The 12,201-nt window shown below is 43.4% G+C and overlaps 1 protein-coding gene across 7 annotated transcripts in view; it reads left to right on the forward strand.

Annotated features, from left to right (window-relative positions):
* Positions 1-12,201, forward strand: part of LOC122813133 (phosphodiesterase 4D interacting protein) — a 1,898,306-nt gene that overhangs the window by 1,067,853 nt on the left and 818,252 nt on the right. For all 7 annotated transcript variants that reach the window (XM_044085281.1, XM_044085280.1, XM_044085276.1 and 4 more), the window contains one exon: positions 11,377-11,469. In XM_044085281.1, coding sequence (XP_043941216.1) covers positions 11,377-11,469 — 93 coding nt within the window. The remainder of the gene's footprint in view (positions 1-11,376; positions 11,470-12,201) is intronic.

A 12,201-nucleotide genomic window follows, 5' to 3' on the forward strand; every position in this document is an offset into this window, starting at 1 on the left:
AATCAGAATGGGAGATGCATAGAGTAGGGTGGATAGAAGTTGGGAGCGAGCAATGGCTGATCTTGTGTTGTTGGTAAGAAATGGTTTGATATAGTAGAGTGATCCCAGTTTGGCATGTACTTTTTTAATAGTTAAGTTGAGATGACTATAAATTTTAGGTGGGAGTCTATGGTTATTCCCAATAGCTTAGCCTGTGCCACTGGAGCGAATGGTGTAGCATTTGTGGAGTAGATAGTGAATTGACTGTTATCAGTGTTTTTGTTAGAACTGGTTATAATCATAAGCTGAGTTTTCTTTGGATTGAGGATAAGTTGGGCTTTGGTTAGGTAGTTTTCAACGTCGGAGAATGCTAGTTGAGTTGTTTGCTGGAGGGTGGGAATGTTTTGTGCAGCAAAGATTAAGGTAGTGTCATCTGCATACTGAATGATAGATGCATGCTGTGTGAAGGTATAGAGGTCATTTGTGAAGACTGTGAATAGTAGTGGTCCTAAGATAGAACCCTGTGGGACTCCTATAGTTAAAGGCAGCTGAGGAGAGAAGTTTCCCATTTCACAGCTTGGTACCTGTCAGTTAAGTAGCTTTGGAACCAGGTAAGAGTGGAATTTGATAGGTGATATTGGTTTAGTTTGTTTATCAGGATTTGGTGCGAGACTGTGTCAAATGCTTTGGACATATCCAAAAAAAGAGTTGACACCTGTAGGCCTTCATTTTTGAGATGGTTTACTGTGTCTGTGAAGCAGAGGATGGCTGTAGTGGTACTATGGGCAGGTCTGAAACCATGCTGAGTAGGTGACAGGATGTTGCTGCCTAGGAGATAGTTTAGCATCTGGGTATGGATGCAGTTTTCTAGGATTTTGGCCAGGGGGAAGAGTAAAGCAATGGGTCTGTAGTTATTAAGTTCAGTGGAGGTCCCGCCTTTATGTATGGGTGTACATAGTTTTCAACAATTGATCTGTTTATGAGAGTGGAGACTGGGATAGTAATAGCATCTGCTGTGAATTTCAAGAAATAGCTGGGGAGTACGTCGGCTGCTGTGATGAGGTTTTTAGTTTGGAGAGCATGCTTTTGATTGAAGTGGTGGAAACTGTTTTGAGGGTAAAGCTTGTATTAGTATTATTTGTGTTGGGGGGGGGGGATAGTGAGGAAGGAACTGTCATGTGATACTAAGGATAGAATTGATTTCACAAAGTGGGAGTTGAATTGTGTTTCAATGGGAACTTTAGTGTCAGGGTGGTTGGTTTGGGGGTAGCCATTTGGGTGGATTTTAGTAGCTGGTTTACATTTTTCCAAGATTTTTGGGGGTTGTGTTGGTATTTAGTTTGTAATGTTGTGTAGTAGGATTTTTTGTCCAGCCTAATGCATTTTTTTGCACGGTTGCGCAGTTCTTGGTACTTAGTTAGGCTTTGTGTTTCTTTGTTTTTTTATAGTAAAGCCAAGCAGTGTCTCTGGACTTGAGGATTTGTATGGTTTCTTTACTGAGCCAGGGGTTTGTAGAGGCTCTTACCTTGATTTTGCACAATGAGCGACAGTGTCTAGATGTTGTGGAAATGTTTTGTTGAAATATGCTACAGCCTGGTCAAGTGGCAGGGTTTTTAGGGGTTCCAGCCACAGTTACAGAGTAAAGTGTTGAGGACCTCAGGAGAGAATTTTTTTTGTGTTTCTAGTGGATATATAGTTAGTGGTTTTGCATATGCTTGTTCTACTACATATAAAGTATATTATGTTGTGGTCACTTAAGGTGTCTGGGAGACTGCCTGTGTGAGGTTACAATGTGGGGTTGTTAGGACCCAGTCAAGCATGGATTCCCTTTTAGATTTTTTATCACATTTAGTTGGAATTTGGACTAGCTGCTGGTAGCCATGGAGATTTATTAGATTACTTGGTGGTTCTGATATACAGGTGAACCAATCTAGGTTGAAGTCCCCCAGAATAAGGGTTTCTTGGGAGTATGTGGAAGAACACCAGGATAAGAAGTCTTCAAGGCTAGCAGGTGTATTACCAGGTGGAATATAGATCACAATTGTGGTGATGACCTTTTTAGGGTGAAGTTGTGAGATAAGCATGTCCCAATTATTGCAGAAGGGGTAGGAGTTTGGTAATTGACGGACAGTTAAGTTGGACTTGTACAGTAAGGCAGTTCCACCCCCTTTACAAAGTGGTCTGTCTTGTCTAATGATATTGTAGCCGGTAGGGAGAACTTCTGAGTTAGCTATGTTTTTATTTAGCCAGTTTTCTGTTAAAGCAACTATGTCTGGGGAGTAGTGTGCTATTGTGGCCTGGAGTTCAGGTATTTTATTTTTGATACTTCTAATATTAATATTTAGCATTAAAAGATGGTTGGTTTTGTTGCTGTTGTTGATTTACCCAGGGATGAAGAAAGTGGGGCTGTTATGTTTAGACATTTGTGTTGGAGCAGTTTGTGTTGGACAGGATGGATTTGGACCTGGGTTGAGGTGGATATCCCCACTTATGGTGAGCCTGGTGTTAAAATGGTGATACAGATGTTGGAGTTTGGTGAGGAGTGTGAGAAAGTATTGTGTTTTTTTTGGAGTAGGAATGAGAGCATATGTGTTTAGTTCTGAACTGGTCTGTTATGTAGTTCTTGAACAATTGTGGGCAGAAATTATAATGTGTGGTGTCTGTATATGAGATTGCATAATGTAGTGTTGTGCTACTAAGTTTAGGGATATTGCTAGAGTGATAACTTGTGGTGTTGTAAATAATTGAGAAGACAGACGACTTAGTTGTGTGATAGTCATGGTTATAAAGTTTAAGTTGGTTCTAGGTGGGGGGTCTGAACAGGCAACAGGAATTATAGGGTTGCACTATATGTGGATGGGGAAGTAGTGTGGGTGATGTAAAACATGCCTAGTGGGAATGAGAGTGATTGGGAGTATTTTGTGTGGAGCAAGTTGGTGTGGTATCATGTGATATGACTTGAGGAGTTATGATTGGTGGAGGTGATGTGAAGGTGAGCTGTGGGTGTGGCTGTGATTACTATAAATGTAGAGGTATTGGGGGCAGGAAGGAATAGGGGGCAGGGCAGTGGAGAGGAGAGAGCCCAAGCGTTAGCAAGGGCGAACGAAGTGGGGCAGAGCCCAGACAAGAGAAAAAAGTAAGTATTACTTTACAAATCTGAACACTTTAAACAAATTCCTGAGGTCTAACGGCTTACCAGCAAGCAGAATGTAATTGCTGAAGAGCACTTGTGTCCTGGTGGGAGAGAAATTTAAAGATGGCTCCATGCTCAGCAGGATTCTAATATAGACTTAGTATTGGGGGAGGGAGATAGCACAAGGGGTGTAAACCAGGTGGAATGCAATCAGTGAAGGCCTCAGAGGGGGTAAGTAATAATTCAAGCTACCTGTAAAGTGAAAGAGAGAATAGGCAGCAACGTTTGTTAAGGATGAGAGTGTGTCTTCACATTGACTTGCTGATTAGTAACCAGTTTGTGCACAGATTAGAGTAGGGAGATACATTAGCAATGAAGGGGAATGTATAGAGATGCAAATAAACAGGTGGGCCTCCAAGTGATACAAACTACGGCAGAAAACACTGAGTGGGCTGCTTGATGTTTAATTTAGTCACAGGGATCTGAATTAAATGTGTACTGTCTATTGGACAGTTAGGATTACTGTACTAGCTGGGGGGGGGTGGACACAAGGCTACAACAGTCAGTTTTATTAGCAAGCTGAGAAGTGCTAAGAAATACTGCTAATGTAATAGCTTTACTCTTGTTGCAACCTTCCCATGAAAAAAGTCAGTAAGGAAGAAGCCCAGTTAATAACTACAGATGCATTAGGGTTTCATACTAAAAAAAAACAAAAAGGCTGTTGAGACTGCATTTTACTGTCTAAATTCCTATCACACTCTGTGTTTCTCTCTCTGTTATACACACACACACACACACACACACACACACACACACACACACACACACACACACACACACACACACACACATGCAAAAATAGTAGTAAACAGCCACTTTGGTGCAACCCTCTCAGCCCTTTAACTGTCTTTGATTTTGCAACCTCTTTCTGCTGTGTCCCCCAGTACAATAAATCGTGGAGGTTTAAGGTTTGTCAGTAATGCCGGACATTAGTGTTTCATATTTCTTATTTCTAATGATTGCAAGTTGATGTATATATTCCCACTCTTACTCACTCTGTGTTTCTCACTTTCACACTCACATAAACGCACCTGTCTTTCTCTCTCTCTCTCTCCACACACACACACACACACACACACACACACACACACACACACACACACACACACACACACACACACACACATTTCTTCTTTTTATTTACTTCTTATTTTTTTTATTTTTTATGTTCATTAAACTGCAAAGCTGCATTTAGAGAGTGTAAAAAAAAACTGCAGTGGTTTATTTATTTTTCTTCCCAACCTTCATGGCACCTTAATATGCTGCTGTAAAGCAGCAGGCCTGTTTTTTAGTGGGCATCACCTATACGTTAGCACCCTGTTGGAGAATTTTTGATGACTGCGACAGTGAAACATGAAGAACATCACCTGTGGGTTATCCTTGCTGTGGTAGCCCTTGGCCGTCCCGAATACCAGAGTCAATGTTTTTGTGTGCCGGCTGCTGTCGACTGTAGTCTGATGTCAGGTCATCAGTACTATAAAGCAAGGCAAACAACGTTATTACATCGGTCTTTCTTGCCGTGGAGCCTGTAGCAGAAGCAGTTCGCACGAGTGCCAATCGGTCACTACTAGAAGTTGAATTTCAGCAGAAAATTTCTAAAGCGAAGTACCCCATTGGGGACCCTTTTTTCTTGCTCTAACTGATGTCCAAAAAAGTCAACAATTGTCTCGCTTGTGGAAAGCAGATCCCACACTGAGACTTTCATTCTTACTGCGTCACTTGTTTAGGCCCAGACCACGACGTTCCTCATTGCCAGTTCTGTGCCCTCTTTAATGCGAGAACCATTCGCTGTAGAGCTGTTTTTGTAGACCATTATTTTCATATTCTATCTTCGAATTCCGATATGAGGTCCATCAGCCAACAATCTGTAAACATTTCAAAAAAACATATAGAGACAGGCCACACAAGGCTAAGCCTTCTGACGATGCTACCGCTAAGCAAGTCTTCAGCTCTCTGGAATTCAGTGAGGCACTTTTGCAGCCCTGATGCCCGACTTGCTTTCTACGCAGGCCTCTGCTGAGATCTTTTTGTTGTCCGATATGCCACAGTAGTACACTTCGTCTTCTGAGCCTTTGCTTGTCTCTGCCTCAGTTGGATCCGGAGCCGCGACGCAGGCACTGGCTTTCAAGGAGACCGTTTGCATTACCGATTTTAGACAAAATAAACAACGTCTTCTCTTCCGACTACCATTTCTCAAAAAACGACGGATTCTCTCAGGCCTAAAAGCCAGGCCACTCCTAGGAAATCTGCTTCTAGCCACCATCTTGCTACTGCTCCCCCACCCCAAGCACAAATGCTTAAAATGGCGGAAGAGCTCCTCTCCCTTATTCGAGGTACTCAGGCCCCCACTCCTAAAAGGAAAAGACACCCTTCTCCAGAAATTATGACAGACCAGGAGTCTGAGGAATCTGATTATTCTGCTTTTGAAGAGGAACAACAGCCCTTAACTGTTTATGAGGATTTAGATGCAGAGGAATCCATCTCCTCTGCCTCCCCTCCAGGGGACCTCTCCTTCAGGGAAAACCCTTCATTCCCTCAAGGAACATTTTCAGTGGGAATCTCAGGACTACCCACAGTCAAATAAACAACTTAGAGAGTTTCTGGACCTGCCTCAGCACAGACCCCTGGCCATCCCACCTATTGTGTAAGTGGTGGATGATGTTTTCCATGAATTCAGCTTAGCCCCTGATGCCCTGCCCCCTGCCCCCTGCTTCAGCTAAACCTGACAGGAAGTACAGAGTATTGGATTCTCACAAATACCTGTACAGGAACCTTGCTGCAGACCCTGAGGTCATTACACAGGGACCCAAAGGAGCTAAGACTAGTTCTGCCAAAAATCCTCTTCCAAAGACCCCAGAGCTCTGGACAGATGGGGTAAGAAAGTATACACCTCTGCAACCTTAGCTATCGGCCTCTAGCAGGGCAGCAGTGACAGGATCTGTTATTAGAAGACATGCATGGCTGAAGGAACAACCCCTCCCTGATCATGTCAAGTCTAAACTTATTGATGCACCCCAAAATAAGAAAGCCTATTTGAGGAAAAAAGCAGAATAGGTGCTTAAAAAGATGGAAGACAAAGCAAAATCTGTGCAAAGAGTTAAAGATTTCTTTCAAGTTCGACCACCCAGATTTAACAGGAACTTCTCCTGTAAGCCTTAGGCTTTCCCTGCACCTAGCAGGCAGGGCCAAGGTAAGCCCCACAGGGGCAGGACATCCAGGCCCCTATCCCAAGGTCAGCAAAGAAGCAAACAGTGGACTACTTCCGCCTCTAAGGCAGGGAGTTCGAAGCTTTTTATGGCAAGCACTCACAATGACACTCCCTCCCCCTTCTGCACTCCTTTCAATCATCTAAATCTAGGGGGAAGGCTAACCCTCTTCAAAGACAATTGGGTCTCTATAACCAAGGACCAATGGGTATTAAAAATAATTTCTCAGGGATACAAATTCTCCTTCAGTGAACTCCCTATTCCAAGAGGGTACCCAGACCTCCCCCCCCCAAACCAGTGGGCAAAGGCATTAAAACCGGTAAAAACACTAATATCCCAGGGGGTAGTAGAACCTGTCCCTCCGGATCAAGCAGGAAAAGAATTTACTCCAGACTATTTCTTGTTCCCAGAAAAGAGGGCACTTGGCACCCCATCCTGGATCTATCCAAACTGAATACCTCCTTGGTGGTCCCCAGATTCAAAATGCTAACCTTGCAACAGCTCCTGCCTATGCTCACACAAAATGTCTGGCTGGTGACACTAGACCTAAAAGATGCCTACATCCACATCCTCATCAGGGAATTGTGCAGAAACTTCCTGTGCTTCAGAGCAGGCTGTCAGCACTTTCAGTTCTCTGCACTGCCCTTTGACTTATCTACTGCTCCCAGAATATTCAGCAAATGCTTGGCCCCGGCTATAGCATTCTGCAGACAGAGAAATATACAGATTTACCCTTACCTGGATGGCTGCCTCATTCAGATGAACAGCAAAGAAAAGTTGCTCCAGGACCTTCTCTTTGTCAAGAAACTCCTAACTTCCCTAGGGTTCTCCATCAATGAGGAAAAATCAAAGCAAAACCCCACCAGGAAAATTGTTTTCCTGGGAGCTGTGCTAGACACAACAACCCTAATGGCCTTCCTATCCCCAGAAAAGTGGAGCTTCCTGCCTTTCTACTTCACTCTGCTGGCTTCCAGAAGTCACCTCACTGCGAGGAAGTTCCTGCAAGCTCTAGGATACATGGCATTTTGCATCCTTCTCATCACTCTTGCCAGGCTTCACATGAGAAAACTTCAGTGGTACTTAAAGAACCTTTGGTGTCAGCACTCTGTCACTAGAGACCACTTTCCCACTGATCCCTTGCATAACAGATGAACTTCTCTGGTGGGCAGAGGCCTGTGCCATGAACAAGGGTCTTCCCTTCATCCTCCGCCCTTCTGGCCAGACCATCCCCACCGATGCCTCCGACATAGCTTGGGGTGCTTACCTAGCAGGCAGGTGTACCCAAGGCCTTTGGAATGCCCAGCAACTTCAGTTGCACATCAACCAGAAAGAAATGATGGCAGTGCAAAACGCTCTGACTTCCTTCCAACCGCATCTCGGGTGAGGGGTTTTCCTTATAAAAACAGACAACATCACAGTAATGTGTTACATCAACAAGCAGGGGGGCACCCAATCTTACCCCCTATGCAGGTTAGCCATAAATCTCTGGCTTACAGCCGCCTCCATGGGCCTACACCTAATTGCCCAATACTTACCAGGGATCAACAACACACTGGCAGACCACCTAAGCAGAAACTTACTGGACCCCCACGAATGGCAGCTCCACAGAGAAATCTTTCTGCAGATCACCCAGGAGTGGGGGACCCCAGAGGCGGACATCTTTGCCTTGCACCTCAACCACCAGCTGCACAAGTTTTGTACCAGGGAGTATCACCTCCAAGCTTAGAAGGTGGATGTCTTGACCTTCCCATGGAGGCCCCTCTTTGTGTATGCATACCCTACTCTGCCCCTTATTCCAAAGGTTCTGACCAAAATAAGACAGGAGAGACCAAAGGCCATTGCTCCAGACTGGCCAAGACAGCATTGGTGCCCCTTACTGCGCAGTCTGACCTTACAGCCCCTGAAGCTGCTTCCCCTAAAGGTCAGACCTCTTGACCCAGGAGAGGGAGAAGGTACTGCATCCACACCTACAGACTCTCAAACTTTTCAGCATGGTTCATATTGTAAAAACTAACAATAAGTCCCTGTTAAGCAAACAGGTCCTGGACATCATCACAGAGGCCAGAAGGCCCAGCACAGGAAAATCTTGTGCAGGAAAATGGAAAAGATTCTGCTCCTGGAAACAATCAAAAGGGGGCAGTATCTCCCAACCCTCCCCACCCCTCTCATCCTGTATTACTTGGCAGAGTTGCTCAATAGTGATCTCTCCTTCTCTGTTAAAATGCATGCCTCAGCCATCTCTGCCCATTATGATTCAGACCCACCCCTCTTCTCTCATCCTTTGATTAAGCAATTCCTCATTGGGGCATCTAATATCAGGCCTCCCAGAAGATCTTCTACTCCAACCTCGGGTGATGTGTTAGAGAAACTAACCTTACCTCCTTTCGAACCTGCCGTTTCAACAGAATTGAAATATCTCTCCTGGAAGTCTGCCTTCTTACTAGCTGACTGCTAGGAGGGTCTCGGAGCTTTAAGCTCTCATGACTGTTGAGCCTTTCATAATTTTCCATGCAGACAGAATCTCCCTGAGGACTAATCCCTCCTTTATGCCCAAGGTGGTATCTGATGTGACCCATAACCAGGCCATACACCTTCCTGCCTTCTTTCCCAATCCTCAAAACAAGGGAGAAAGAATTCTACATTCACTAGACATGCACAGACAACTTGGATGCTATCTGGATCGTACTAAGCCATTCAGAAAAACTGACCAGCTTCTTGTAAGCTTTGACCCAGTGGCAGAAGGGAAGCCCATCTCCAAATAAGCCATTTCCAAATGGATTTCACACTGTATCCATTTTTGATACAGACTACATGGGAAACCCATCCCTAAGTCTATCTGTACCCACTCCACTAGGGCAACCTCCACTTCCACTGCCTTCTTCAGAGGAGTACCTACCAGAGACATTTTGGAAGCGGCCAGCTGGACCTCTGTCCATAACTTTACAAAGCATTACCACCTTACACTCTTTTCTAAGTCTAGGGCAGGGTTTGCCTCTGCAGTTCTGCAGGGCCTTCTGACCCATACCTAGGACTCTACCTATCCTTCCACCCTTTACGTCAGCTTTGGGAATCCTCCCACAGGTGATGACTGCAACAGTGAAACATGAAGAACATAGTACAGTTGTGTCCACTTACCATAAATGTATATGTTCGAGTGTATTCACTGTTGCAGTCTTGGTTTCCCTCCCTCCATCCCCCATTTAACATCTTCCCCCTAGGGGACACAAGCTTCCCAAGGTGGCTTTTAGCCACCAGGACCACTTCTCTCTTTACCCTTGTGCTATTGATGGGTTAGGGCAAGAAAAACTGATGAAATGACGTCGGCTGCCTTGCTTTATAGCACTGATGACCTAATGTCAAACTACAGGCAATGGCAGCTGGTGCACAGAAATATTGACTCTGGTATTCAGGCCGACTGAGGGCAACCACAGCAGGGATGAGACACAGGTGATGACTGCAACAGTGAATACACTAGAACATTATACATTTATGGTAAGTGTACACAACTGTACTTTCTCCAGTCAGGGTGGCAATGTACAGTTTGCCCATTCTCTTGTACGTTTAAGACTCGGTTTGTTTAATTATCATTTGATGCTATCTGAGCTATGAGTCGTATTCATTTTACAGACCTGTTGAGTTAACAAAGCATCTTGGTGGTTAAACGTGGTCTTAAACGGCATCCTTGCATTTTTTTTTTCAGCTACTACCTTTGTCTGGGTTAGTCTTGTTTTGACATGGTTTAAAATACAAAGATGGGCAACTGTAGTTTTTTTAAAACTCTTACCGTTGAACTAGTTCACCAGTTTTTTTTTTTTTTTTTTTCTGGATCTCTTTCTTTCTTTGCCATGTTTCATTAAAAAACAAAATCCCGAGGTTAAGCAGCATAAACTATTCCTCCTGGTGTTTACTTTTCATTTCCTGCCAGTAAATTCCTAACTGCTGGCGCATAACTTTGTCAGAGCTTTCCAAGTCCTTTCAGTTTACATGCCAAAGACAAAGATTTTTGCATCACTACACTGTAATTTCATTAAAAAAACAAAACAAAACAGGTGTGGTTGATGGACTGTTGGCTGAAACCTGACTACTGTTTTTAGCCAGCTTACAGTCCTTCAGACTGTAAATATGATTTCTGTATTCTTGGTCCAGTTCATGTGAAAACACAATCTCCTGTCCTCCTAGATAATTTATACTGCCCCACTGAAAGAAGAGAAAAATGTTCCATCTTGTTTAATCTGAGTGTTGTGTTTCATCTGCCTAGTGCTTGGCATCATACCCTCCACCCACAATCATCACTGTTGTCTGATAGCTTACTTCTGTCTTTTCTTGCAAGTGTTATGGATGTGATTTGGTGTAGGCTTTTTATACCTGGCCGGTCATGACAGCAGACTTTGTATTTACATTTCCAAACTTTTACAAGGTCTGGTTTTAGAAGGGTAACTACATGCCTCTGTGTCCAAACTTTTATAGGATCATAGGAGGTTACTAGGCTATCATCCTGGAAGTCATTCCAAGCCTAGCCATTTCATCCCATTGTAATACCATAGATACTCTAGTCAATAGCCAGGATTGTATTTAATGACTGCCCATGTCCAGGAGGGTTGTGGGTGCTATCCCCGGTAAGAATTTACTGTGCCCCATCCATTCATCCAGGTTCCTTTTGAAAGTGTGAAAGTCTCAGCTCTTTTGTGGGGACACTGTCAGTGAGCTTGGATTCCCCATCAACCTTCTTGTTTTTTTTTCTTGAGTTCTATTTTGAGGGTGTGAGTCCCACAGTTTCCAAGTCTTGTGTGGATTCATCCTGAAAAGCAAGTGGTTTCCAGACCTTCATTCAGTGTAGTCTATTAAAAGTTCCTCTCTGTGGATTTGATCTCCAGTGGTAAGCAGTGGAGGACGGTCCACTTTTCTTTGCCATTTCAGATCACCGCTTAGCGTATCAATGGGTGTTGATTTTTGGTGTAGTTCTCATCAAAGAGTATAACTTGTTTATTTTTGTTGCAGATTGAAGAACTGTATGGTGTACTAGAAGGGCAGTCTGAATCGATGGACAAGCTGCGTGAAATCATTCAGAGAGGCTCACTTTCACAACTGCAGGTAAATCAAAGTGATTGTAATTTTTTATCTGAGGAAAATAAAATTGTTAAAGCTTTTGTTAATTTGCATATGTTGATTGCTACATTTTTTAGCTTCAACAGGTGTTGATTGAAATTGTAAGTGTTGCTTCATGTTATGCAAGTCTGACTTATTTGTACAGTGGTCAGAGCAACTAATAACAAATACTTGTACTATGTTATTCTGTTGGCTTATGCTCAGAAATACCTTCCCATTTTTGGCTTTTAGCTACCCTGATCCCACAGGATGTAACTACTAACAACTGCTTCTATAGCATTATTCTATTGATTTACAGTCATAATCACCTTATAAGCTGCATCAACTACAAAATCTGTTTCTGCAATGTATCTAAAATCTTTAAACTAATTCTCTTCAGATACTTTTCATACTATAATTTTAAACTGCATATTTATCATGGATATTATTTTATTGTGAAGGTGTGTAAGTCCCATACTGCAAAGCTTTCTAATTTTTCTTCTGTAGTTTTGTGTTTTCACATCACTTCAGTGTAGATGTGCTGAAAAGGTTCTTTTTGGATTAGCCCGAGTCTATATTATATTGTCAAAACGGCATTAGAGCGAATGCCATTTCGACGACATAAAGAACCAAATGCCAACATCACCATTTCAACATTTCGAAGTTGGGGGGCTGTGCCCCCCCCCAACTAAATATACCAACTCCGATATCGCACTACAGTGACAGGTAAAGGACAAT

The sequence above is a fragment of the Protopterus annectens genome, chromosome 10.part0 (assembly GCF_019279795.1).
Source record: "Protopterus annectens isolate FY-2018-M chromosome 10.part0, PAN1.0, whole genome shotgun sequence".
NCBI classification, from domain to species: domain Eukaryota; kingdom Metazoa; phylum Chordata; order Ceratodontiformes; family Protopteridae; genus Protopterus; species Protopterus annectens.